This window comes from Tenrec ecaudatus, chromosome 13 (assembly GCF_050624435.1).
Source record: "Tenrec ecaudatus isolate mTenEca1 chromosome 13, mTenEca1.hap1, whole genome shotgun sequence".
NCBI classification, from domain to species: domain Eukaryota; kingdom Metazoa; phylum Chordata; class Mammalia; order Afrosoricida; family Tenrecidae; genus Tenrec; species Tenrec ecaudatus.
The window spans coordinates 99,152,180-99,175,350 of NC_134542.1; the positions used below are offsets into that span (position 1 = coordinate 99,152,180).

At 38.2% G+C, this 23,171-nt stretch overlaps 1 protein-coding gene across 1 annotated transcript in view; it reads right to left on the bottom strand.

Moving 5' to 3' along the window:
- KYNU (kynureninase) overlaps positions 1-23,171 on the bottom strand; it is a 123,610-nt gene that overhangs the window by 65,441 nt on the left and 34,998 nt on the right. The window contains exons 4-7 of the mRNA XM_075529253.1: positions 17,513-17,574; positions 15,599-15,670; positions 14,227-14,301; positions 9,677-9,823 (exon numbers count right to left, since the gene is read on the bottom strand). Of these exons, the coding sequence (XP_075385368.1) occupies positions 9,677-9,823; positions 14,227-14,301; positions 15,599-15,670; positions 17,513-17,574 (356 nt within the window). The remainder of the gene's footprint in view (positions 1-9,676; positions 9,824-14,226; positions 14,302-15,598; positions 15,671-17,512; positions 17,575-23,171) is intronic.

Consider the following 23,171-nt stretch of genomic DNA (forward strand, 5'->3'; position numbering starts at 1 on the left):
CAGTTGTACAATTCGCTCAGGAGCAAGCTGAACTCCACCCTTTTCTCATGGAGGAACATTTACATAAGAAAAAGCCACCGACAGACAAGTGAAAACAACTCAACTGTGAATGCTCCACCAGCATTTTTTCTAAAGCAAACTCATCTGTCACTTCAAAGAAAACAACTTACTGTACTTGTTTGCAGTGGTAAAATAAAATGAGAATTTTCAGGACAAAAATGTGCATTTTGAAAAATTTGTATTTGCTTCTACAAATACGATTATTTCCCAATACATCCCCACACACTGTAGATGAGTTTGCTGGGGATATTGCCGAATATCTTTTATGTGATCGAACACTGTATCACTTTCGTTTGTTAGATGCTAGCGCGGGTATCCCAAGAAGAATTTCAGTTCCCTCCATCTCCTCATTGTCTAGCCTCTCCGACCAGGGTTTGAATCTCATGCTGCAGGAATCTGGAGGGTTGGTCCTAAAACTTTACCTCTATTTCATTTTCACTAATTTTAAATTTCTTTTTCCTTTGTACAATATAACATAGATAAACAGAACCATATTGTACATCGTGGCGCAGCGAAGCTCATCAAAACGATAACATCGCGCATGAAACTCCCGTTAATATATTTTATGTCATATAATGAAAGGTGTCAATATTTGGAAAAACTGTATGTCTCAGTGAATCAATACTTTCCAAATGACCAATGCATCAAGCAAAGACCCATCCATATTCCATAAAGATTCAATGGACTTTAATGTCACAAAGTACAAAAATTTTCAATGATTTGGTTTTGCATCCCCGACCCCAATGAACCATTAAGAAGTTCTTACCAGATTCTGTAAAGCAAATGATAAAAGCAAAAGAACAAAACAAACCCCAAATTCTTTGCTATGGAGTCATAGTGAACTTATGCAGGCTCTCCAATGCCGTCAATCTTAATGCGAGTGGATGGCCTCATTTTTGTTCCACAGAGGAGTTAGTGGGCTCGAATACACATCTTTCAGTTAACAGTCCAGTGCTTATCAGACATCTAACCGAAAATACTATTAAACTACTCCTATCTTTTCCAATTCCATGTCTGTATGAGGACAGATTGTTTTCTGAGGACAGATTGTTTTTCATATGTTTAACTATGGCAGCAGATAGACGAATGAAAAGATTGCATTAAGAAACATATATGAAAATCCAGCTGGCTTCTAGTAAGCAAAACATTAAAGTTATATGCCACATGTGATTCAGTGTCCCTCTTTTTTGTTTGTTTTTGGATAAATGTTATTTTTATGTATTTTGGGGTAATATATTACATTTGCTAGCATTAAGGATTTATGGCTGTTATGTTAAAATAAATTGATGAATACATTTAATAATTTTAAAATACAACAGATATGCAAGTAAAAAATTAATAGCTCTTTGAGGTTTTCAATGACTTTGAGTAATTGATCATAAAGAATTTTCATAACCAACTCATTAGAGAATTACTGTGTTAGTGTATCCTGGTAACATGAGAGAATTGATTTCATTTATTTACTTTCACATCATATTCACATTTTGAGTTAATAGATTCATTATACTCACTACTGTACTAAACGGCATTCATAATCTCAATTTCTTTACTTTCTTGTATTGATGCCCTTTGCCATATAACTTTCAGGTCCTCTCATTAGAGGCAGGGTGAAATTCTCTGACACTGAGAAGAGCCATCTGACTGCTTGTTTTTTTTTCTCCCTTTTTTTTCCATCAATGAAATTGATGTAAGCAGAAGCTCAAGGGGCACCTGGGTGACTCAACTTGCCATTTCTTGCCCTCTGCTGTCTCTGCTAGGACTGCTTGAATTTGACTGCCAACCCAGACAGAAGGTGAGCGAACTGTGGATAAGATTCCCACTCATCTGAATTCAGCCTCTATCAGGTGTGCCCTGCCTCCATTCCCCACACCTGGTCAGAGACCTAGGAATGCGCTCATGTGAGCCTAGCAGAATACCCCTGGCTAGCTCCTGCCTAGATCATCAGGTATTAACATGACCCATAACTATACATTTTTTTTATTTTAAAGCTCTACATTTTGATACTGGACTATCAAAATTCTGGCGTCAAAGGACAGCATTTTGTGGGAAGAGATAACTGATATATACACTCAGTCCCCCAAAAGGAAAATAATATTTTTATAGGCCTAGAAAAATTGAAAGTAAGTAAAAAAAATATTGTTACAGGGTTCCAGTTCATACATGCAGAGGTTTATTCCAAACAAAACATGCTTAACACTGTCTCTACACTCCGTGAATGGCTGTAGACAAGGACTCTCGGTAGCAGATTCGTCTGGAGTCTTTGAAAAGTTCCTGGGGAAATAATCCACTCAAAATAGTAGCTTCTGAGAGGATCTCTTGGGCAAGTGAAAATCAAAGCAGAGGGGTCAGTTCAGAAAGGTGTAGGCTGGTTTGGAGGATTCTAAAGGGGTAACCCTGAGAGATTTTCTCAAAGGCCACGGGATAGCCACTAGGAAAATTGAAAACTGAGTTGAGATAGTGAAAGTTTATTGTGCCAACCTGGCCGATAAATACATGTGAGGTTATTTGAAGGACATAGCAATAAATGACTCAGTGAGCCTCGCCTTTCTAGTTCTCGAGTCTCTTGCTTTGTGATGGTTGGACCAGGGTATCCAGCTGGCAAGGTTCACTTCCTGAACAACATCCCTGAGGAGAAGCCACATGGACCTACCCGGATGCAGCCCTGGGTGCTGGAGCAGCTGTGTGGAGACCCCTGCTAAGCTGAGATGCTTACACATTCAATTACTCAGCTTTCCTCCTACAGACTGCATCATTGAGTGTGTTTTGTGAGATGGAGGAGTGGTGGAGTGGTGTCGAACATATGGGCTAATGTTGGACTTGTGGGCTTGGGCAGCACTGGGTTGGGATGTTTTCTTGATGTGTAATTACCTTTTATATAAAACTCTCTCTTATTCCTCTGAGTTTCTGTGGATTTGTTTCTCTAATGTACCCAGACTAACATAGTTGATGAGAAAAAGACCAAGAAAGGTACACACACACACACACACACACACACACACACACAAATGGGTTTTTCTTAACTCAATAATGCATTCTTCAAGAGTACCAATGGCTGTCCTTTTCAATGAAGATTATAATGGGAAACTTTATCCCCATCCACTTTCAGCCCTGATCCTACCCCTTCTGATTTCTTTTGGTTCCCCATACTCTTAGAACATTTTAAAGGAACATAATGTGAGGACCCCAAATGTCAACTCTTCTACAGTGGCATGGTATAGATCAAAGCAGGTGAACTGGTGATGTGGTTGGCTACAAGTTGGGCTACAAATCGCAAGGTAAATAGTTCAAAACCATCAGCCACTCTTTCTACTCCCGTAAATATTTACAATTTCAGAAATCCACAGGGGCAGTTCTCTGTCTGATAAGGCCACTAGAAGTCAGAATCGACTCGGTGGCAGCGAGTTACTTTTTATTGATTTATACCCTAAAGTGCAAAAAATCTTAGGGGAAAGATTAGAGAGATAGAAAGATCCCCTTCAGAACTGTATAATCCTAGATAGAGGACATGTCCAGAAACAATAGCTTCATATTTCAATAGTTATTGTTTAATAAATCTTCCTATGATTGTGTGTCCACAGTTCTTTAGTCACACTCCTATAACTACCATTCCACTCAGGAAATACAAAGCAGGACCGTAAGACGCAAGGTCTAGATTAATTATTTTTTTAAAACACAAATACAAACCTATGTCCATCAATTCTGACTTATGGCAGCCCATAAGGAAAGCTGAGTTTTACAGCTTTGGCTTTGCTGTAATCTTTACAGAAATAGATCACCAGGCCTTTCTTTCACGATATCACTCACGGGCTCATGCCACAAACATTTAGGTTAAGAGACAAATGCCTAACATATGTGACCCTCTGAGACCTAATTATAACACAATCACCTCTAAGTTCCCATGTCATCAGAATTTGACGATATCTCCATGTTCAATGTGACTATTTAAAAATGCATGCTTTTGAGACAACACGGCATCTACTTTTATTTTGGAGGGTACTATAAATTTTCATGGAAACCACTGAAGTTCACTCAATAAACTATAAAACTTTGGTGGTTACATTGTACTATCAGTATCTGGCATTGATTCTATTTATGGAAACCTGAAATAAACTACACCGTGTTCCCTACTCTCTGTTTCAAAGAAAGATGATGAAGAAAGGGTCAAAAATATTTACAAAGCAAAACCCAATGCGCTAGGACTGAAAGATTAAAATCTGACCTACCCGCACTGAACTATAAGAACACTGGTGCTTTGTAAACTCATGTTCTGGGTAGGAAAACAATTGAACTCATTCACCACAACAAAAGCAGGTGTAACAAAAAAGCTGAACCACAAAAACCTTAATTAATTATTTTTAGAAAGCCTCTTATTTCTATCCGCTGCTGTCTTGTCTTCTGTTCCTGAACCTTGGACAGCACCAGAGGGGCGCTGGTGATAGGTGGGCCATGGAGGAAGGATCAGCAGACATGAAGACCAGATCAGCCATCACGACTTAGGCAGTTCATCTGAACTGTTCAGCCACAGACCCATCAACAAATCCAACTACTGCAGACAAAAGGGGATATTCCTGAAGCATCTGCTCAGTTAGCTGCTGGCCCCTGTCATCCACTCCAACATGACTGCCTGCGAGGATGAACGGCAGGGCACAGTCTGCACCTTGGGGTTGGGAGCAGCAGGCTGCAAGGTGTTTGGGACAGGAGCCTGTGCCCGAGAAAAGCATCTTTATGTGAACCTCGTGTTTTATCTAGTGCTCAGTTTTCTAAAACAAAATAAACGAAAGATTCTCATCTAAGCATAGATTAAAAAATTATTTTAGGAGCCATCTTTTAACTTTACACAGTCTTATTCAAACCTTTTGACTTAGACACTAACAACCTCTCATGATCTGGCTCTAGTCTGCCTTCCTGAGTTACTGCTACGTGGTTCCAAGCATTTTATGTTCTCTGTGGTAGACTTCATACTGCTTTACTATAGAAGCCAAACCTCAATTCCCAAGAGGATGACCTGGAACAATGAATACATAAGTATAATCCAAATTAGATGCAAGTGATAAATTTCAAGTTCAATACCTTACCATCAGAATCAGCTAGCTTACTGCATTTCAAAAGTATTCAGATGTTCCTTAGCTATACAGTGATTCGGGGTAAAGATGGGGGCTTTCGATTCCCATGAGGAGGCACTGTCTCGGGAACCCACAGGGGAAGTTCTATCCCATTCTATAAGGTCACTGGGAGTTGGAATCGACTCGATCACTGTGAGTTTCGGTTGGAGCATACAGTGATTCATTTCATATGAAGACACATTTGTGTAGAAAAAAATGTTTAATAAGGAAAAGCTGATCTTACAGGGGGTTCATAGCTCACTGTAAAATATTTTACATCAAAAAATAAATAAATAAAATAAATTAAAAAATATATATATATATATATATTTTACATCTGGGATCTTCTATGTTCAGTGTAGTAAGGGCACATATAATGATTACATCGCCCAAACTTTGGATTCCCTCTCACTTTCAAATGAAGTAGCACCTTAAATCACCTAAGCAGGTAAACTCGAGTCCACAGTCGTATGCACTTTGCCCTGAGGAAAGGGATGCAAACTTTGACCTATAAATAAAGTCTTACCAGGAAAAAGAAAAAGGCCACTTGTCTATGGGTACTTCCACCAGTGCCAGTATCAGAATTGAGTAATCATCACAGAATCTTACGGCCTCCCCAAACAGAAAATACTTTCTCTCAGGCCTGTTACCAAATAGCAATGTGTAAAAGAGTCAATTAGATTCCATACTCATTATAGAGTACCTGTGTCTAGCATTTTACAGCAGAAAATGTTCTTATCAGTAAGATATATGAGTGATTTAAAAATATATATGGTTGCATAAAAAGGAAGAATTTCAGAAGAGGTTCTAGTATAGAAGTGTGTGTGTGAGTGCGTTTTCTCTGTGCTTGGGTGGTTTGGATTTATGTTTTTCTTCTTCAAAAAGGAACAATAAATGCCATAATAGTATTTTTTTAAGAAAAAAGAAAGCTCACTGCCATGGAGTTGATGCTGGCTCTTCCTGACTCTATATTAAAGGATAGAACTTCCCCTTGGAGGTTCTGAGACTGGAAAACTTTAGGGGAGAAGAAAGCCCCACCTTTCTCACAACATAACAATAGAATATAGTGACAGAAATTTTGGAGTAATAGGGAATAAATATAATCAAGCCCCACCAAAATTTAGAAGTTCTAAAAATCAGGATTTACAGAATAATGTTTAAATTTAACAGACACACATGCATCTGTTTGCTTTTTAAGACACACTTTTAATAATGAAATTTCATTAAGGAAAAAGATAGTCTTTTTGAATTTGAAACGCTTTTTTTCTCTCACTTCTAATTAAAGCAATGGCTTATGTAAAGCTTTTTTTGGCAACTCAACTTTTTATGATGCATTTTTATAGCTCAACTTTATGTATAAAGCTCCCCCAAATAGAAGAGGGGGTACTTTGTATTATTATTAATTATTTAGAAAGAGTAATACATTGAAGAAACCACAAAGACTCACACACTATTTCCTATTGTTAAAAAACCCTGCAGTCAAATCGAATGCATTGCATCAAAATCACTGGTGACTTGTACGTGTTTTGGTGCACGTACAAGTATCTCCCTGCAGCTAGCAGAAAATATAAATGATTAAAATATGACTCGAGGAAAGCGCTTTAACATAATAACGGAAATGATCTCTGTAAAGTAATTCTTAAAATCACCACTAGGTAGCAGCATCTTAAAAATAAAGAAAGTCCCTGAAACAGCACGTATGTTTTTGAGACTGTAATACCTGAAACTCCCTTTCGCCTCCTAAAAGCCACGTGGATTTCAAAACATGCTTCTTCCACGTGAATTCTTAAAGCGCCTCAAAGCGAACCGAGTTATCCCAATCCAGGAACCTAACAGTTTACATGGAGCCCACCCTGACTCAACCTTGGAAAACGGAGGGCTTGAGGTGATCCGTAAATCCTTATGGAAGCAGACCACCACACGTTTCTGCTGTAGAGTGGCTAGTGGGTGCAAACCACTGACTATTTTGCTTAACAACCGTGGCAGTTACAAAATCTGTCAACCTGAGCGAAGGGGTGGGGTCTAGCCTGTGAATCAGGTCATAGTCAATGATGTCTCTGTGTGGGCGTAGCCTTCAAGGAAACTCCTGTCTTCCACCCCGGAGGCGGGACACACACTCTCTGCTTCACATTCTCTTGACAAGCCACATGGAGCTATGCTGATGGCAGCCAGAGCCCTGGAGCTGAAGGAGCCACGTGGAGAGCTGCACTAGGGCTGAGATGCTTCCACAAGACTTTTCAACCACTGGCCTGTGATCTTCCTGCTTTGGGCATCATTGCACGTGCTGTGTGAGTCTGTAGGAGAATTTATGAACTAATATGGAACATATAGACAAATATGGGGCTTATGGGCTAATACTGAACTTATGGACTTGATCTGGACTGGGCAGGGATGTTTTAATATACAGTTACTCTTGGGTATAAAAATCTCTTACACACAAAATGAATGAACGAATGAATTAATTAATTAAATCTCGCTACAGCCTCCAGTTAAATTTTTATTTTTGCCTGTAACAGTAATTAATATAATATGAATAGGTTGAAATGTAATTTCCAAACTTCAGTGCCTACCATATCCAGTTAAAACAAGAACAAATAATTTCAACAGATTTCTATTCAAAATGACTTACAGGAACAGCCATTCATATCGGCACAACCACATGTTACCACAAACGTTTTCACTCACCACCCCACCTTGTCGATAGTCAAATCTTCAAACTACTGCAGTACTCCCCTCGCCATCTTGAATTCCTCAAGTGAATTCTCTGTGCGATTGCTAGAGTAAACTGTCTTGATTCTAATACTCATCATCGTCCATCAAAGAGAGAGCCCCATTAATTTTAAGGCATTACTATTACTCATAATCTCTTAAAGATCTTTAATAAACTAGTATCCTCTAGCTCTCTTATCTCTGGGGCCCCATATCTACATCACTGTTTATATCAACTTCTCCTTATCACTGGGCCATTTTTTCCCTCATCTCATTTGACTGGCTAACTCAGATTCAGATGACAAGATGACTTCCATCAAAAGAATCCTTTGTCCAACGGTGATAGGTAATTGTATGTGTTGTAGGGCAATGGGTTTCTCTATATATCACTTTTGAAGTCATGGTCTTGTAAATCTCACAAAAAGTTTGGGAATATGGAAATAAGGTATATGTGGCTCACCAAAAGGATTGGTTTATTTTGTTCCTCCCTTTAATCTTAAAAAGAGCCCATCTTACAGATTGAATGGGGATTTCAGTCCCATCAAGAAGAACCAGGACCCAAGTATAGCTTTTGAACCCAGAGTCCCTGTGCTGAGAACCTCTTAGACTCAGGAGACTGAGCTCTGTAATCCCGAAGAGTTGTAACACTGGAAGCAGTCGCTGCAGCAGCAACGAACCAGCAAATGGCTGCAACTCAGAGTGAGTTATACTCTGACAAAGTACCACAGTCTAGTATCTCACAGTTTAGTATGTGGCTTATATCCTGTTTACCGACTGCCTTCTGCTGATTTAACTATTCTGTCACCTACAAGAAGATTAGGAGTTCTGCAGATTGGAGACAAAACACCGGAGAGTACCTGCTAGTAAGACGGTGTGTTAGTCTGGGTAGACAAGAAAAACAAATTCATGGACCTGCATATGTGTATAAGAAAATGGTTTATGTAGAAGAGCAATTGAATATTGAGAAAACATCCCAGCCTGGACTAGATCAGGTCCATAAGTTTGATATTAGCCCTTATGTCTGCTACCAATCTATAAGTCTTCTTTAGACTCATGAGACACATGCAATGACGTCGAATGCAGGAAGATCACAGGGCAATGGGTGGGAAGTCTTGTGGATCCAGAGGCGCTGTAAGGATCTCAGCTGGCCGGAGTCTCCACATGCCTTCTGGCTGCATCAGGGTAGCTTTATGAGGCTTCTCGTCAGAAATGTTTCTCAGGATGTGAGTCAAGAAAGGGTGTCTCCCGCTCCAAGGAGGAAATACAGGAATTCCCAAAATTGTCAGGGGAAGGTCATGTCTACACAGAGGCCCCATTGGCTAAATATCCCAATTAACAAACTAGACTCCACCCCTTTACTCTTAAACCTCTCAAGTCCCAAATTGACACCAGATTATGTAACTACCACAGACGGTGAGGCCACAGACTCATGAAACCATGACTTAAACAGAGTTGAGTCAAAGCAAAGAGGAATACAAATCTCTGTGTGTGTGACACCGTTTATTCTTTTGTTAAGCCTTAAAATATGTTTGTTGCGTACGGTTGCTGTCAAGTCTCTTCTGACTCACAGGGATGTCATCTGTAGAGGGTACCCTGCTCCAGAGGATGTTCAATGGGGACATTCCAGAAGTAGATCTCCTGCTGTGCTTTGTGGGGGTACCTCAGGGGGTGGTGTTGTACCATCCCCCTTCTGAGTGCTTCCTGTTTGTGAAGCAACAGGGACTCCAAACCAATTGTAAAACAGACACATTCCACTATCACTGAAGGGAGAGGACAAGATGGGAAGGAGGCAATGATAGGCATACCTGTGCTTGGCCAGCTTTGGTGATGGCAGGTATGTTAAAGCGCTGGCCGGTAAAAAAATGTACCCCGCTGAAAAGAATCACTGCAATGGAGTCTCCTTCCTTCTCAATCACTTCAAGGATATCCTCCAGTCTCAAGGTTTCTTCTCCCTAAAACAGAATTAGGCACAAGTTGCATTATATACATATTTGTCACTGCATATTTCCAATCTAGATTTAGTCATGAGATCTTTATCGATCCAAAGTAAATTCAAAGGCATATTTATTTGTTTATTTATTTCAGACTAATGATCTCAAAAAATGTTGGCAGATGAGAAGCATTTGAATATGATTGTTGTTATTATTAAGAAATGAGAATAATACAAGACAATTTCAAGGTGTAAGTTATTGCAAAAGCCTACTTCATTGTTTTGGACTACATGTTTTCAAATAATTTTTGTTACCTTCCTACCTATAAATCGTTTCCTCCTTAGTTCAAGCCAATAAAACACCAGTAGTTATTTTAAAATGTTCAAAAAATTGGGACCCTGATCGTAGAGGACAGCAAGGGCAACTGGGATAACATAAGCTCAAAGACAATGTTTTACACCCTACTTTGGTCAGTAGCAAGGAGCCCTAGTAGCATAGTGGTTTACCCATTGGCTGTTACTCAGTCAGTAGTTCAAAGCCACTTGCAACTCTGCAGGAGAAATATGAAGCTTTCTACTCCCCAGAAGATTTACAGTCTCAGAAATCTACAAGGGGCAAGTCTACTCTGTTCTATAGAGTAACCTAAATTGGAATGAACCCTATAGAACAGTAGTTTCCTTTGGAGTTTGGTCACCAGTGACTGGGTCCAGAGCAAAGAAGAGTGAAGAACAGCAGATTCATGGAAACAATTAATCCAGATGACTAATAGACCTCAGCCTCCACAACTAGACGGTGGCCAGCTACCACACTGGGTGCTCTGAAAGGGATCCCAACAGATTGCCATGAATTGAGTGAAGGAAAAATATTGGAATCAAAATTTAAAATCATAAGAATGACCAGGCTTATTTGTCAGATAGAGATAAGAGGAAACTTCGGGGATAGTGAATTATTTAATGTGACTGCTCTAGCCAAAGTCTCTAACTTCCACCAAATGACATTTTCCTGCAAGGTTCTGGCTTAGAAGGTGGAAGATGACACTGATATACCTCTGATTAACTGTGAACTTAATTTATTGGAATAACATCCTGCTGAGTATAAAATGAGCCCTCTGAGAAGCAGAATGGAGGATTTCACTACTGCAAAGGACCAGGAGTGGAGCACGTCCTCTGGACTCCAGGACCTGTAACACAGTGAACCTTCTGGATTCAGAAGACAACTAGAACACCAGAAGCAGCAGCAGCAGTACCAGGCATCAGAGCATGAAACAGAGGGGTGGATTGCCCAGCCAACAGTCAAGGAGAGCTGAGTGGGTGCAGGCAGACGGCTGGGTAGTGGCGGGAGGTAGCTCTGGGTAAGTGCCTTCCAGCTGAGGCTTACTGGAATTGGATGCCTCTGGAAATTAATTTGAAGAACTGGATTCGCTGACCCACGGAGCTTGTGCTGAAGGCCTTCTGGTTGGCGCTTACAGGGAAAGGGGCAGGCCTTTGGGCATTTATTAGCATCCCTGAAGCAACTTTGTAAATTGTCCTGATGAACAACTGTATCCTGAACAGTTCTCATTTGCACTGCAAGTTGATAACTCCCGTAAAAACCCCTTCAATCATGAATATTGTCTGTGGGTTCTGTGTAATCATTGAAATGGATAATGACTCTAGATCTAAAAGGTAGAGAATATTAAGACAGAATCAACCGAATTCTAGAGACTCTGGCCCTTAGTTAAATTCTGGCCTGGTACTGAACTCACCTGTATGGCTTACCTCTTGTAGACAGCAACATTGGAAAGGTAAATGTTCCCTAGGACCATCAGTCATATGAAATCAAAAGATCAGCCATTGCCCAGGGAAAAATCTCAGAAGGCAAGAATGGATAGGCAAAGACAAATGAAAATGGTTTAAAAAAAAAGAAGAAGAAGAAGAAGGAGGAGGAAGTACCAAGAGGAGGACTGTTACATGTACTCATGGCAATCAATGTCTGGTCACAAAATGTGTGCGAACTATTGTATGGAAAATCCATTTTCTCTGTAAACTTTCACTCACATCACAGTAGATGTTCAAGGCAAACAAATTTTACAAGATAAATTTATGTTGGGAAATTAATATTATCTCAGGAGATGATCAGGTATCATACATCCTTCATCTGCAAGTTACACAAATAATTGAAGTAAAATCTACCCCTAACCAATCCAAAGACCAAACTTAAATGTGAACAGAAGGTGGGAGAAATCCTGTATGTTCAAGATTTTATTTGCCTCCATTTCCCACCCGGATAAACAATGGATAACTTAATAAACCTGTGAATGCATTTTGACTTGATCTCATAAGTATCTTAATGGAAACAATCAGCTTACTTGAAGGTGTTTGCTTTTATCCTAACAATTCTAATCTATTTTTAGGTCTTCATTATTTTTTTCTGTGCTAAAATTGACATGATTCTGAGCTACAGGACACTAATATTTCAGGAAAATATAATTGAAGTAATCACAAAATTTTCTTCACTTATTTATTATTTATTTTAAGTCCTTCCATGTGTCAATTATTCTGTTCCTTGTTAAGCATGCATATCAGTCAATATCATACACACCTTAATTTCTACTAGAAGACTGAAACTTCCTAATAAAGTGGACTGCGTGCTCTCTCTAACTTGAGCATCTATCAAAATACAATTGCTATGGAAATTTCTTAATTATGAAGTCAATGCCACATGTAAAGTGAAAGACTAGTAAAATCTATATACATGTATTTGCATGTGATTGTGGGCATAAAAATAGGCAAAATTGATAGTAGGACAATCAAAATTCTTTATTCTTATCAGAATCTAATAAAGTTTGTCTACCATCTTTTTCAACAAGGGAAGAAGAACATATAATTTGTTCTTTAAATATCTAAAGAACTTATGTGAAGCGTAACAGAAATATATTGTTCAGTCGAAGGATCTGGCCTGGTCTCATATTGCTTTATTCTAAAATAGCAATACTTGAGTGAACTACCTGAACTATTGCCCTGAGAGAGACTTTAAATCTAAAATTTTTAATTTCCTTAAACCAAACAGTATATTAGTTTGACCAGTAAAAAGTTTCTGCCTTGAGTGCTATGCTTCTCCTTTAAGAATTATGCATTTGGGATCAAACTGATAATAGCACTAGAAAAATTAGATGGAAAAAAAATTAACCTGAATTTATGTGAATGGGCAGGAATAACTCAGGGAGGTGGGTGAGAATTGTTACAGACCTCAAAGGCTGTAATTCATGTGATTGAATTCCACATGCAAAAACTGTTATATTGTTGTGTTTTGCCATGTATATTGTCAAGAACAAAAGAAATAGAATAAAAAGCAATAATACTAAAATATCACTCAATATTAGTATTAACTCATAAACTCCACTACACTGTCACCATGAAAATCTGTGATATATTAGTGACTATATTCATTTATACTAAGAGTTAACAATTTCTATACGATTTATGAAATCAATATTCTCTTACACGTATGAGAACTGTTTATTCCATTAATTTATTGTAGGTTGGGAAAGAGAATAGAGATGCTTAATTTCTTCAAAGTAATTCTAGGTTGACAGAAATAATTGTTCCAGCCTTGTTTTAACAGTGTGGGAGGAGGAGGAGTGGAATGGGAGGAGTGGAGAAGAGGGCTAAGAGGAAAAAAAGCACAGTGTGGGAACATCGTATCTGAAATCAAAAATTTACTCCACCTGATTTTCTTGGTGCCAAATTACACACACTGCAGAGTTTGTATGTCAAAGTCTGTACAACTTGCCCTATTAATGTGAAGTGCTCGGTGTTTCAGATCGTGAACAAATGGTCAAACCTAATTAGATGAATCCGTTGTTACCTGTTTTAACCTCAAGTAATCTCATAAAACAATTTTTTCAAAGTCATGTGCCCAGTAGTGTACCTGGATTGGCACAGGAGTAAATCATGCAACCTTCAAAGTCCGACCCTTTCTGTTGTGTCATGCCCTTTCGACACCCCAGCTGATGCACAAAGGAGCACATTTGATGCTCGGGGTGAGGAAACCTAGACCCCATCAGAGCAACCGCAAGGCTCAACACAAGTTGCTGGCCCTCAGCCTCATTTGGGTGGTGTTTATAGAAAATAGCATGTGAACTTGAAAATGGTATACATAAGTTAACACTTCCACTTCAAATAAAAAATATGACAGACTTGAATGTTATAATCAGGAAAATGGTTTGCTTGCTCTCTGACTGTCTTGTGTAAAATGTATATAAAAACACTTCTGATTTAAGTCCTTAGTTTAAGCAGGTGCCCAATGGAGCAGTACTGTAGGTCTTTTAGGTTTCCTTGAAAGTCCATTAAGTTAATGAAAAGAAAAAACTTTTGAGGAGCACGGAATTTAAATGATAACACTAAATAGAAGACTGATGACTACATATTTGCCTCCGTCTTTACCTCTCTGGGCTTGACGATCCGCATGCTCTTCTCAACATTAAGCCCATGAAGTTGGAGCTGGGACTCAATGGCATACTAGAAAAGAAGGGTGATGTATTTTGTTAAATCCAACACAGAAGCCCATTCGAGTAACAACTCTCAAAATAAGCTAAAGTGTAACCAAAAAAGGATACTATTAAGTCTAAGGTAAAAGTACCTAAATAAAATGTGCCAGAAAAAAAGAACAACTTTACATGGAAACCTAACGCCCTTTGAAACATTGATTATTAGAGATTGATAGAAATTTAGGAGTCATCTAGACTTTAAGGGCTAGAAGAGATTTTTAGAATAAGTTATTAAATCACATATTGTCAAATAAAAGCATAAAATAGCAAAGTGAGTTTTATGAGCTTGTTATGAAAGAACACAGGACCTAAGAAGAATAGGTTATTGAAATGAAGAGTTATCATATAGTTGATTTCAGTAGCACTGAGCTCCTATTGAGAGTATGGAAATATTTGGAAAAGGATAATAATGTTGATCATAGAAAATGATGAAGATAATTAATGTCATCAAATTATACAAGTTAAAAATGTCTAATTTGAAACTGTTGATTTATACAATGAAATAATTTATTTCATTGAGAGACAACTGGGCACAATCTATTGCAAATATATTGAATGTTTTGAAATTACTTAGCTCCTTTTTAGTAAAGTAACGGTTATTGATTTGAACATAAATGAGTACATACTCTAAAATTACATAAGATGTGGGGCATAATAGTTACTAACAATATGAAATACAGAAACCAGGTTTCTGTAGCATCAAAACTGAAATGAACAACAAGCTTTCATACATCTGAAAAATAAAATTTTATCAACTGAATGGCTGATTAAAGAAAATGAATTTTTAATGCATCACAAGAAATGTTCTATCTTTAAAAAAGTAATATTTTAAATATAAAATACTAATTCTTATTATACATACTACAAAAGCAAAAAGACAAGTACACTTCTATATTCCTATTATATGTAGCTAAATGGTTAAGCTCTAGGATTTGTATTGATTGTATTTTATAAACTAAAATAGCCACAATTAAGAAAACATTTATAACTGCAATTGATTTAGACCAGCAGATTGGCCAATGTCTTTTAAAAGACTAATAAATCAAGGTTCCTATTCAGTACTCTCCTCCTTGAACTCATGTTTTACTAGAACAAAAGAAATAAAGCTACAATTTATTTTTAAATGTATAAATCAAAATCATTTCACAGATATTTTTATTGTGAGGATACTTGAGAAAGACTAGTGACTAAACATTCAAGGCAAGCAAATGGCATGCTCCACTCGGAAGAGTACAAAGACTGTAAATATAATTTGAAGAAATCCTTACATGATCTGAAGGGAAGGCTTTGGCTTCTAGAAGAATTTTATACCGTTTGGGGGTAGGCTTGAAAAACGACAACTGCAATGAAATACATTCATTGAAAAAACATTAATTCACAATTTATGAATTTTCTCATTTTACATCACAGTTTCATCTTGTGATCTCCAGAATTTTACAAGTACTAATTAATTAATTATGCCTCTATGATGTTTGTCAAGGGTACTGGGCTGATTAGTCTTGATTCCAATGAAATGCAAAGAGGAGAAAGATATTGGCTCATGATATTTATCAATGAAAAGCAAGCCCATGGAAGAATATGAGTTTGATTAAAGCCTATTCTCAAACTGAGATTTTAATTGCAAAGTTCTCTTCCAAAAATATTAATGGTAACTTCTCTAACATGAGACTTACACGTCATTCTCTGTGAATATCCTATTTATACTGAGTTATCTCTTTTTAAAATCATTTTATTAGGGGAGTTAGCTCTTATGGTTAGCTTGGTTCCCACTATATACTGTTTCTACTTTTTAAAAATTATATTTGGTCTATGATTTTAGATTCAGCTGAAAAATATCCCAGTCTTCACTGCCATTTAGTCAATTCTAACTCATATGAACCCAATAAGACAGTAGAATTTTCCCTGTGGGTTTCCAAGTCTGTGAATATTTACAGAAGTAGAAATTCTCATCTTTCTCTGATGGACCTGCTGGTGGTTTTGAACTGCTGACCTTGTAGTTAGGAGCCTAATATGTAACCCACTATGCCATCTCAGTCTTAATATAATTGCCATTTCTGAGCCACCAGGGGCAAGTAGCATATTGTTCAATGGAGTCCTATCCCTAGCCAATGGGAATGAAAATGTTAACATTAAAAGTACTAACTATTGTGAATTAGGTGTTGATGATCAGTCAGAGTGCTAAAATAATTTTCACCTATAATCCTAGGACAAATTTATGGATACATAACTAAAATCCTCATTCTTAGTGAGAAAAAAATTAAAACGTATATATGCTTAAAGTCTTGTGAAAAGTCATATAGACATTTAATAACATAGCTGGTAGTCAAACCCCAAAATGCCTGAATTCAACTGCTGTTTAGCATCATCCTTAAAATACTCCTTGAAATCCTTAAAATAATCCACAGTTGCTTTTAAGTATTCCTCAAATACATTTTTCGACTTTAGTAAAATAAAACATTGATGTCCTCAATGTATATCTTATGCTTGTGGATAAGTTTCCAAAATATACTTAACTGTGAATTTTAAAGTTTCAAATCACAAAACCAATAAGTATAGATAACATATTCCAAGCAGGAATATAAAACTGACATTTTAAGATGTAAATATTTATGGGGTATTTAAAAACAATAGAACGGAATCCACTGTCATCTAGTTGATTCCGACTCATGGTGTAAGAACTTAGCATGAATTTTTGAGGCCGTTCATCTTTACAAATGTAGACAGTCCTCTCAACTTTCTCCCATTTGAGTATTTCATATGAAATTTGTATTCTTTTTATACATGTTAGTTTTATCTTCCAATTCTTTTTTAACCTGCCACCAAAAATTTAATTTACAAACATATACTGAGCCCCCTCTGCTAGAGTTCAGTATTTTGAAAAGTCATCCTTACAAAAACTCAAGGTTTTTATCACATTCCTATGGCATTTTTTGTGTGTGTTGTTGTTGTTTAATTTATTTACTCTTTGTGCACAGAGATAAACTAATGAAGAGCCAATTCTCCCATGTTGTAACAAAGCTGTAATAATATCTAGCTGGTCTAGAATTTCCTGGTAAGAATGAAAATAACTTCACAACTTATTTAAAAATAAGTAAACCACCAGACGCTCATGAATTAAAGATAGAAATCACCATATTCTGTAAATGAACGTATATTACATATTGATGGTAAAGGAAACTTACCAGTAAAAGATGTAAATTAACAGTCAAACCATTCATCAGGACTATTTCTTTCTCATTGGCTCCTGTAAAGTGAGTATCATAATTTAGTTGTTTGTGTTAATTCTGAAACTGCACAATTAAAGGCTCTTGAACCAGTAAAAGTAGGGAAGTATCATGCTGTCATCCTCAAAGCGTTCAAAGATAATGCCATTCTCTATGTGTTGTTGCAACGAGATGAAAGTGGTTCCACTTGATTCATTTTATCAAATAGTATCTGGACTCAGGGGAACACAGCTTGATAAAAGTTGTATCTTCTGTTTGATGTAGGAAAGAAGAACAACTAGAAGGAAAATGGAGGCTTTGCTTTTTCCCCATAAATGTTGATGTATCCTATTGTCAGTCAGCTTTCCAAATTCCCAAGAGGTATGTTTTTTGCAGTAAGTATATCTATAGATCTGAAAAGATACTAAGGCCAATCACATTTTTAAGCCGGTTGTTTGAAACATCAAATTAAAATGCACCTCTTAGAAAAGAAGTTTTCTTTGTCAAATCACTATTGGAGTAAAATCTATAATTGCTTGAAGACAAATGGGTGCATAAGAAAATGTGGCGAAGAAAGCTGATGGTGCCCGGCTATCAAAAGAGATAGTGCCTGGGGTCTTAAAGGCTTGGAGGTGAACAAGTGGCCATCTAGCTCAGAAACAAAAAAGCCCACATGGAAGAAGCACACCAGCCAGTGCGATCACGAGGTGCCAAAGGGACCAGGTATAAGGCATCATGCAAAAAAATTAGATATATGTATATGTGTGTGTATATATATATATATATATACCATATTGAATGAAGGGGGAAGTGCAGAGTGGAGACCCAAGGCCCAAGTGTGGGCCACTGGAGATCCCCTCATATATGAGGGGTTTAGGAGAGGAGATGGGTCAGTCAGGGTGCGGGGTAGTATCGACGAAGAACACAACTTTCCCCCAGATCCTGGATGCTTCCTCCCCACAACTACCATGATCCGACTTCTACCTTGCAGGACTGGATAGGGCAGAGGTTGTACACTGTTGCATATGGGGGCTGGAGGCACAGGGAATCCAGGGTGGAAGATACCTTCAGGACCAAGGGTGTGAGGGGCGATGCTGGGAGAGTGGAGGGTGAGTGGGTTGGAAAGGGAGAACTGATTACAAGGATCCACATGTGACCTCCTCCCTGGGAAAGGGACGGCAGAGAACGGGGGGGAAGGGAGACTCCTGATAGGGCAAGATATGACAAAATAACAATGTATAAATTACCAAGGGCACATGAGGGAGGGGGGAGCGGGGAGGGAGGGGAAAAAAGAGGATCTGATGCACAGGGCTTAAGTGGAGAGCAAATGCTTTGACAATGATTGGGGTAGGGAATGTGCGGATGTGCTTTATACAATTGATTATGTATATGTATGGATTGTGATGAGTTGTCTGAACCCCTAATAAAATGTAAAAAAAAGAAAAGAAGAGAAAAAATGAAGAAAATGATTAGGGCAGAGAATGTATGGATGTACTTTGTACAATTGATGTATGTATGTGTATGGATTGTGATAAGAGTTGTATGAGCCCCTAATAAAATGTTTTTTAAAAAATCTATAATTGCTTAAAAGACAAGACAGCTAGGAAGCAAAGCACAAAGACTGAAACAGCTCTGGGTTTATTCTTATAAGAAGATATAATTAAGATAGATGTATATTGTCTGATATAGCAAACATGCAAAATTAATATATCTACTACATGTTCAAAATCAGATGTAATTCCTTTTCATGATTCCCCCCTCCCTCACTCTCGCCCCACTAAAAAGAAACACAGCAGAGAACACATTGGATACTTACGAATTCATACCAAAATAGCAATAATAGTAATACCTTATCTGTTCTGGGATTTTATTTTATCTTTTAAAGCAATTGGACAAGTGTAATTGGAATAATGCCTGTTTACCATCACCGAGTGGGCAAAAAGGGGGAGATGGGTAAATAAACACTGATGTGTTAAGGCTGCACTAGGTATTAAAAATATTTATGACACAAATCCTACCTTTTGTATCTAAAGAGATATGTCTGAGAGAGGCACGGTTTTAAACACTAGCAGTAAAATAATGAATACATCTCGTTAACAGGAAGTTTCATGATAGGTTCGCTTAAGGAGAGGCTATTTGCTATGAGCTTATAGGGATTTGTGTCTCATTAGAACCATTCAAGGAAGAAACTGTCTAGCCAAGGAAAATTTCTTGCTGACTTTGTCGCATGGGTTTCTCCATTCTATTTGCAAGTCTAAGAAACAAGTATTGAAGAGACTTATTCCTAGTCATTGGGAGATGACAATTTCCTGAAGTCAAAGGACCTGACCAACCTCATTCCAGGTTCCTAAAACTAACTGAGTAAGAGTTTTCCTAGATCTTGTAGAAGGATGTGAGTGCGATAAGTGACACGTTCCTTCTCTTACAATACACAGCTCTTCTGAAACAAGTAAACAAACAAAAGCCACCAGTTTCCTTATCTTTCGCTACTTGTTATGTGAGTTTTACTGTTACTTCTAAAGCAAAACCTTATATTAAACATCTAACAATATCTCCTTCAATTCCCTATTACCTATTTACATATATCTTAACTGGAACTGAAAACCACTTATTTCCCAAGAAATTTCCTGTAAAGAGCCTGGAAGAAGGGGTGGAGGTGAAGGAACATTAACATAAAAAGATACAAGAGAAGGGGAAGAATCTGAGGAAAATGAGCCGGAAGGAAAGAAGAGAACCTAAGTTAGTTATTCCAAAGGAAAACAACAACAACAACAAAAGTCAGGGAGAAAGGAGATTTTCTCCTAATACAAACACAGACATTCAATCTTTGCTCAAGCAATGCATTCTAATTAAAGTAATTATAGGCTTTTGGAGATGTCCCACCACTTGTCTGTCCGTTTGGCTTACTGCGGTGGCTGGTGCGCTGCTGTGAGGCTGGAGGCTGTGTCACCGGTGTTTCAGATGCCAGCAAGGTTTCAGCAGAGCTGCCAGATCAAGAAGAGCAGAGGAAGGAGGCTGGCTTTCCTACTCGGGAGAAAGAAGCAGCTGAAACCCGTATGCGTGGCTTCAAAGTATTGTCCAAGACTACAAGATGAGAACATGTTGGAGAGGTCGCTGGGGGGGGGGGGACAGGCCCCTCATGCCCCAGGGCACTCGACATGTGACTGGAGAAGAGCTGATTTCTCGGAGGAAGTCCACTACGGTGACATTAGTCTGGGAAACCCGCTGGGAGTGGAGCATGGGGGTTCTTCATTTCCCGATGGGGTAAAGGTAAAGAGAAACAGCTGCAAAGATCTTCTAAGGATCCGAACTTTGAACGTGTGAAGCGTGAATCTAGCAAAATTGAGGTGGTCACAAATGAAATGGAATGCATGAAGATCAATATCCTAAGCATCAGTGAGCTGAAATGGACTGGCATTGGCCATTGTGAATCAGAAATGCATATGATTAAGTGTGCAAGGAAGAACACAATCAAGAGGAATGTCGCGGCATTCAGTGACAGAAAGGATCTTGATCCGGTTACCTTTATTTGCTTTCAAGTTCATCCAATCAATACAACCATTATTCAAATTTATTAATTAAACACACAAAAACTAGTGATGATGAAAACGAAGAATTATATCAACAACTTCAGTCAGAAATTGATAAAACATACATTCAGTGTGCGTTATTAGTTATTGGTAATTGGAATGCAAAAGTCGGAAACAAGAGAAAGGAACAATAGTTAGAAAATGTAGACATGGTGATAGAAATGAAGCTGGAGATATCATGAAAGAATTTTGCAAAACCAATGACTTGTTCATAGCAAATATCATTTTTCAATAACGTAAAAGATGACCAGACATATGGACTTCCCAGATGGAATACACAGAAACTAAATTGACTACATCTGTGGGAAGACGCAATGGCAAAGCTCAATATCAGCAACTCAAACCAGACCAGGGGCCGACTGTAGCTTCAAGATAAAGCTGAAGAAGATGAAAACAAGTCTGCAACAGCCAAAATACAGCCTTGAGTCCATCCCCCCTGAATTTTGAGAACATCTCAAGATCAGATCTGATGCATGGAATGCGAATGACAGAAGACTGATGAGCTGTGGGAGGACATCAAACAATCACTGGGGGGGGGGGGCGGGGAAGCACAAGGTCAGAAAGAAGAAGATCAAAGTGGGTGTCAGAAGAGACTGACACTTGCTCTTAATAATAAAGCAAATGAAAGAAAGAATGAAGTCAAGGAGCTGAATAAAATATTTCAAAGGGCAGCTCAAGACAAAAGCCAGAGTATAACAAAATGTGCAAGAAGCTAGCATTAGAAAAAGACAAACGCAGAACATGATCAGCACATCTTAACCTGTAAAAACTGAAGAAAAACCTCAAGATTTGAGTTGGAATTTTAAAAAATTCCATAAGCAAAATATTTCTCAGCATACTTGTTCAACCTCCATGCTGAGCAAATCATCAGAGAAGCTCGATTATATGAAAATAAATGTGATATCAGAATTGGAAGAAGGCTTAATAACCTGCAATATGCAGATGATACAACCTGGCTTGCTAAAAGTGAGAGGGATGGAAGCACTTATTGATGAAGATCAAGGACTGCAGCCTCAATATGGACTGCAACTCAATGTAAAGATGACCCAAATCCTCACAACTAGACCAATAGGTAACGTCATGATCAATGGAGAAAAGGTTGAACTTCTCAAAGATTTTGTCTTACTTGGATCCACAATCAATGCTCTTGGAAGCAGTAAGCAAGAGGTCAAAAGACATGTTGCATTGCATAAACCTGCTGCACAAAACCTCTTCAGAGTGCTGAAGAGCAATGATGTTACTTTGAGGACGAAAGTGTACCTGACCCACACCACGGTATTCTCCATTGTCCCATATGCATGTGAAAGTTGGACATTTGAATAAGGAAGACCAAAGAAGAATCGATGCATCTGAATTGTGGAGCGGAGAATATTGAAAACACAATGGATTACTAAAATGATAAACTGATCCGAGTTGGAAGAAAATAAGGCCAGAGTTCTACTTTAGAGGCAAGGATTTCGAGACTGTCTTACATACTTTGCCCATATTGTCAGGGGAAACCAGTCCAGGTTATTCCCAACTCCCTTCTGCATAATCAGGTTACATCTGGTGCAAGAAGGAGCCCTGGTGGCTGTGGTTAAGGACTTGAGGGTGAACTGCAAGTTAGGTGGTTCGAAACCACCAACCATGCTGTAGGTAAAAGATTAGGAAGTCTACTTCCATAAATATTCATAGCCTTGAAAACCCCACGGGGCAGTCAGTTCTACTCTTTCCTATTGGGCCGCTCTGAGTTGGAATTTATGGCAATGGGTTTGGGGGTTTTTCCTTGAAAGAACGAGTCCCAAATATACCAATCCTTTAGAATTATGGGTTAGAATAGAAAACCAAACTGTTCATCTATAACATTTTGACTGTATAACTGAGACATAGTCAGTCAATAAAGGCCCTACTAGCCAAACCCCCTATTTGATGCATTATACATTTAGCACAATGCCTGTGGTTATAATCTCACTTTGGAGTGAACTCTCTGCTATGCTGATGGTCAGGACTAGAGAGGGATGTGACTCAAGTCTCCAGCTTTTATTCCCTTAGGGGTATGGTCCACTGGA